The sequence below is a fragment of the Notamacropus eugenii genome, chromosome 5 (assembly GCF_028372415.1).
Source record: "Notamacropus eugenii isolate mMacEug1 chromosome 5, mMacEug1.pri_v2, whole genome shotgun sequence".
In the NCBI taxonomy this organism is placed as follows: Eukaryota; Metazoa; Chordata; class Mammalia; order Diprotodontia; family Macropodidae; genus Notamacropus; species Notamacropus eugenii.
Genome location: NC_092876.1, coordinates 32661994 through 32665941, shown reverse-complemented (window position 1 = coordinate 32665941; position 3948 = coordinate 32661994). Strand labels below are relative to the sequence as shown.

Genomic DNA, 3948 nt, shown 5'->3' with positions numbered 1-3948 from the left:
TTTTCACAATCAGAATAATATTTTTTTCAGAAAATCCATATTGCATTTAAATACTTATCCTGCAAAACATCTAGGTCTTATTTTCTGTGAGAAAAAGATAAAGTTTGTCCTCCACAGAAAGAAATATCTGATAGCTAAGTGATAGGAAGGGAGTGCTGAGAAAAAGAAATCTCAAGGTCCTGCTTCAGCAGGAGACACACCAAACTAAAAGGGGAGACGAGGTCAAGGTATTCCCTCAGCTGGGCTTGCTTAATAAGCGTCATGCATATTAATTGACACACCTCACATAAAATTATTCTTCTGTTTTCTGATCATGGGATCTATGTTGAAGTATGTTTGCAGGGAGGGAACACACCAATGAGTATTATGTAGTGAGAGCATCAGAAAGTTGTAACCTTGAGGAGTCTGGGCCAATCCTGACTTCCTGAGGGGAGGTCTGATCACCCTAACAGTATTTAAATTTGTTTTTGCTTTTGTACCTTGTCTGCTCTCAGTGACTATGTAAAATAAGCTGCCTTCCTCTGCTTACTCGGTCTTTGAGTTATTTTCATGAAAGTGGCATGTTTCCAGCATTTTCCATCAGCCACATCTGTGCACAGCTGAGATTTATTTTGGAATATTCTTCTACCTTCCTTGTTTCTTTGAAAATATTCTTTATTGCTCTTTTGTCTCCCTATCATGTACACTTCCGGTAGTTTTCTCCCATCCTGCCTTCAGAGAGCCATCCTTTATAACAGCTCAAAAAGGCTAATCAACTTCGTCTAAATCCAGTATTATATGTAATAGGCAAGTCACTTCACACGTCTGTGCCTCAGTTTTCTCAGCTGTAAATGAGGTTCATAATAGCAACTTCTTGTGAAGAGTAGATGAGATAATGTATATGAAGTGCTTTGCAAATCTTAAAACACAATAGGAATACTAACTATTGGGAAAAATTGTGGCATGTCAATATAACTGAATGTTAAGATAATAATAACAAATAAGAATTCAGAGAAACTGGAAGACAATTTGTAGAAATGGATGGCAGAGCTAAGGAAGCAGAAAGAGAAGAGTAATTAACACAGTGACGCTAATGGAAAGAAAAACAGCCGTGCAAGACCTCAGAGCTGGTAGCAAACAGCACAGTGACCAGACGTGACTTCATCAGACTGATGGAGACATTTCCTTGTTCCAGGAAGAGGTGGTAGACTCTGGAGTGCAGAAGGAGACCCACTTTCACAGGCATGGCCAGTGTGCTGGTTTGCTTTGCTTAACTGTACTTTATTGGAAGGAAAGATTCACATGGGGTACATGGGCTAAAGGAAGGAGTCCCTGGGAAATGATAGCACTTTTTTAAAGTGCCAATAAAGAAAAGAAAATTGGGCTGCTGAATGACACTCAGGGTAATACTCAAAAGATTGATATGTCCCTGAAGGAGCTATAAAACTGTGGCTATTATGGCTTATTTCAGATCTGCCCCCCCATTCCCATGGTCAGTCCATAGTATGGATGGAGTATTCCCTGCATGCCAGGCTGTGGCCTGGATGTTGTGGAAGCTGTAGAGGAAAAAGACACAGTTCTCACCTTTAGGAAGTTCCCAGTTTAATAGGAGAAGCAAGGCACATACTGTGAAGTGACTAAATACATACAGAATAAAAATGGGACAGCCTCAGTTTTTTTAATGGTGGGGTTTCCCATCCTTCTTGCTCCTTTAGGGAACCCTTCTCCCATATCTTTTCCTGTGCTCCATCTTGCCTCTGTCCTTTGACTCCTTCCTTTGGGCTCGTTTATAGCCCTGACTGTGCCTACATACTCCTAAGCCTGTGGCAGCATTGTGTTCTTCAGAACCCAGTACCTAAAATTTCCTCAGCTCCAGGCCCCAGGTCATGCACTAGAATCCTGTAACCCAGCTGGTTTACTTGGTGCCATTTGAACACCCTCCAGCAGCCTAATATTATGGAGAAAGCACTGGATTTAGAGTCGGAATGGTGAAGGTTAAATCCATCCTAAAGCTGAGTCATTGTACCTCAAGCACCTCCCTAAGGCTGTTGGAAGCCAGAGATGGGTGGCATGTACATCCAGAGGAAGTTCCTGATCCAAATCTCAAAGTGTTCTTATATATTCACACTAGTGGAGAGGGTGGAGGAAGCAAGGAAGCAAGAAAGGGACCCTTCCTTGATAGGTCCTCCTTTCCATCTCTTGTTTGTGTTGTTAGAGCCATGTTCCTCTTCAAAAGGAAATTGTCAAGAAGTTCAAGAGAGCTGCTGGGAGATTTCTTCAAAAAGAAATGGCTCCCATACTTGAACCCATGGTTAGTTCAGAAGGATTCCTGGGGCCGTGTCAGGATTGTATTCCTTTGTGCCCCCCTCCCCTCACCTGTCGAGCCCTGGCCCATACAGATACCAGCAGGGGTAACCCCTGGGAGACCTACTCTGTGGTAAAGTCAGAACTTGCCACACCATCCCCTTGGCTCAGACCACTGTCCCCTATATCTCCCTCAGCAGCACCTCGACTGCAGCGCCCCAGAAGGGAGGACCCTTGATTCCGCAGAGCCTTCAGTCCATCTCCAGCAGCCCGGCGAACAGCTGAGGAGGAGAAGTAGAAAAGAAGGGGATCAAGGCCAGCATTGAGGGCGCTGAACAGCACAGTGTACCTTCGCCAGGTTGGGGTTTGGCCTTCAAAAAACCCTACCACATGGGAGACATTGTAAGGTGCAAAGCAGAGCAGGAAGTTGAGAAGAGTCACGACTGCCAGTCCCACAGCTCTCCGTTGTTTCTTGACTCCCACCTGTGGCTGGTCTAGCATGAGACACACAAAGCGCCAGTAACAGAAGATGGTCACCGCCATGGGCAGGCAGAAGAGGACCAGACATACCTCCAGCCGGAATGAGAGAACCACCGTCAGCTGACTGTCATTAAAATTATCATAGCATTCATAGTTCGTCTCATTCCCTGTTTTATTTTTTGGTTTCAAATACTCTACTACAATGACTACACTGCAGTGTCCAAAGGACAGGATCCAGGCCACCAGAGCAGCAGCTATTCCGTATATGGGCCTCCGGGAGACCTTGTACTGGACTGGGAAGGCCACCCCCAGGTACCTCTCGATGCTGATTGCGGCCAGCAGCCACGTGCTGCAGTAGATGCTGCTGTAGAAGCCGAAGGTAGTGACAGCACAGAGCGCCTTCCCCAGGACCCAGTGGAAGTTAATGGCAGCCTCAAGTATCTTGAAAGGGAGCAACAAAAGCAGAAGGAGGTCTGCCAGTGTGAGGCTGAGCAGGAGGATGTGGATCGGGGCAGGGTGGGGCTGCCGGACTCTGCCGATGAAGGCTCGAAGGGCCACGAGGTTGGCAGGGAGGCCCATGAGAAGTGTCATGGTGTAGAAGGCAAGGATCACATAGTTTTCTGTCTTTTGGTCCATTCAGCTGGGGTGGAAAGGAGCAAAATTAGGAGGAAGCCCCTTCAGCCTGGGTCACCCAGTCTCCCATCCAGTCTCCCCTCTTAGGATTCTAGCTACCTTCTCCCCTCCCAGGAATCTTGTTGTCAGCACTGCCTGCTCACACCACCTGTCAGGGCCCCACAGAGTAATTATTGACTTTGCCTTGGGCGGGATATTAAGTTCCAGTTATTACACTTGCCATCATGTAACTCTGGGGGAGACCAATGTCCAGCTTATAAAGGACATTCTCTCTGTCTCTCATAGCCTTCCCAGTCCCATCTGACAGTGTAGAAAGAGGCTCTTGCCACTTTTCCCTTAGAGAAATGAAGGAGTGGAGAGCCAAGTCCCATCGTAGAGAGCGGATCACTTTCTTGGGGTTGGCCAGGTATTATGTGAAGCCAGAAATCCTGCCAGCAGCCTCTGGCTTTCCCCTGAAGATCCTGCTTTGTTCCTTGGCCTCAGCAGGGAGACCTGGGCTTTGCCCCTAAGTGTCCAGGGCACTGACAGCAGCTTGTTCACTATTCTCAAAGC

At 46.7% G+C, this 3948-nt stretch overlaps 1 protein-coding gene across 1 annotated transcript; it reads right to left on the bottom strand.

Annotated features, from left to right (window-relative positions):
• Nucleotides 1-1439: 1439 nt before the first annotated feature.
• Nucleotides 1440-3401, bottom strand: FFAR2 (free fatty acid receptor 2). Its single transcript, XM_072616330.1, has one exon. The coding sequence runs from the start codon at nt 3397-3399 to the stop codon at nt 2407-2409; it is 993 nt and encodes a 330-aa protein (XP_072472431.1). The 5' UTR covers nt 3400-3401; the 3' UTR covers nt 1440-2406.
• Nucleotides 3402-3948: the final 547 nt, after the last annotated feature.

Coding starts and splice junctions, on each gene's coding strand:
- FFAR2 (XM_072616330.1), bottom strand. CDS start 3,399: ATGGACCAAAAGACAGAAAACTATGTGATCCTTGCCTTCTACACCATG.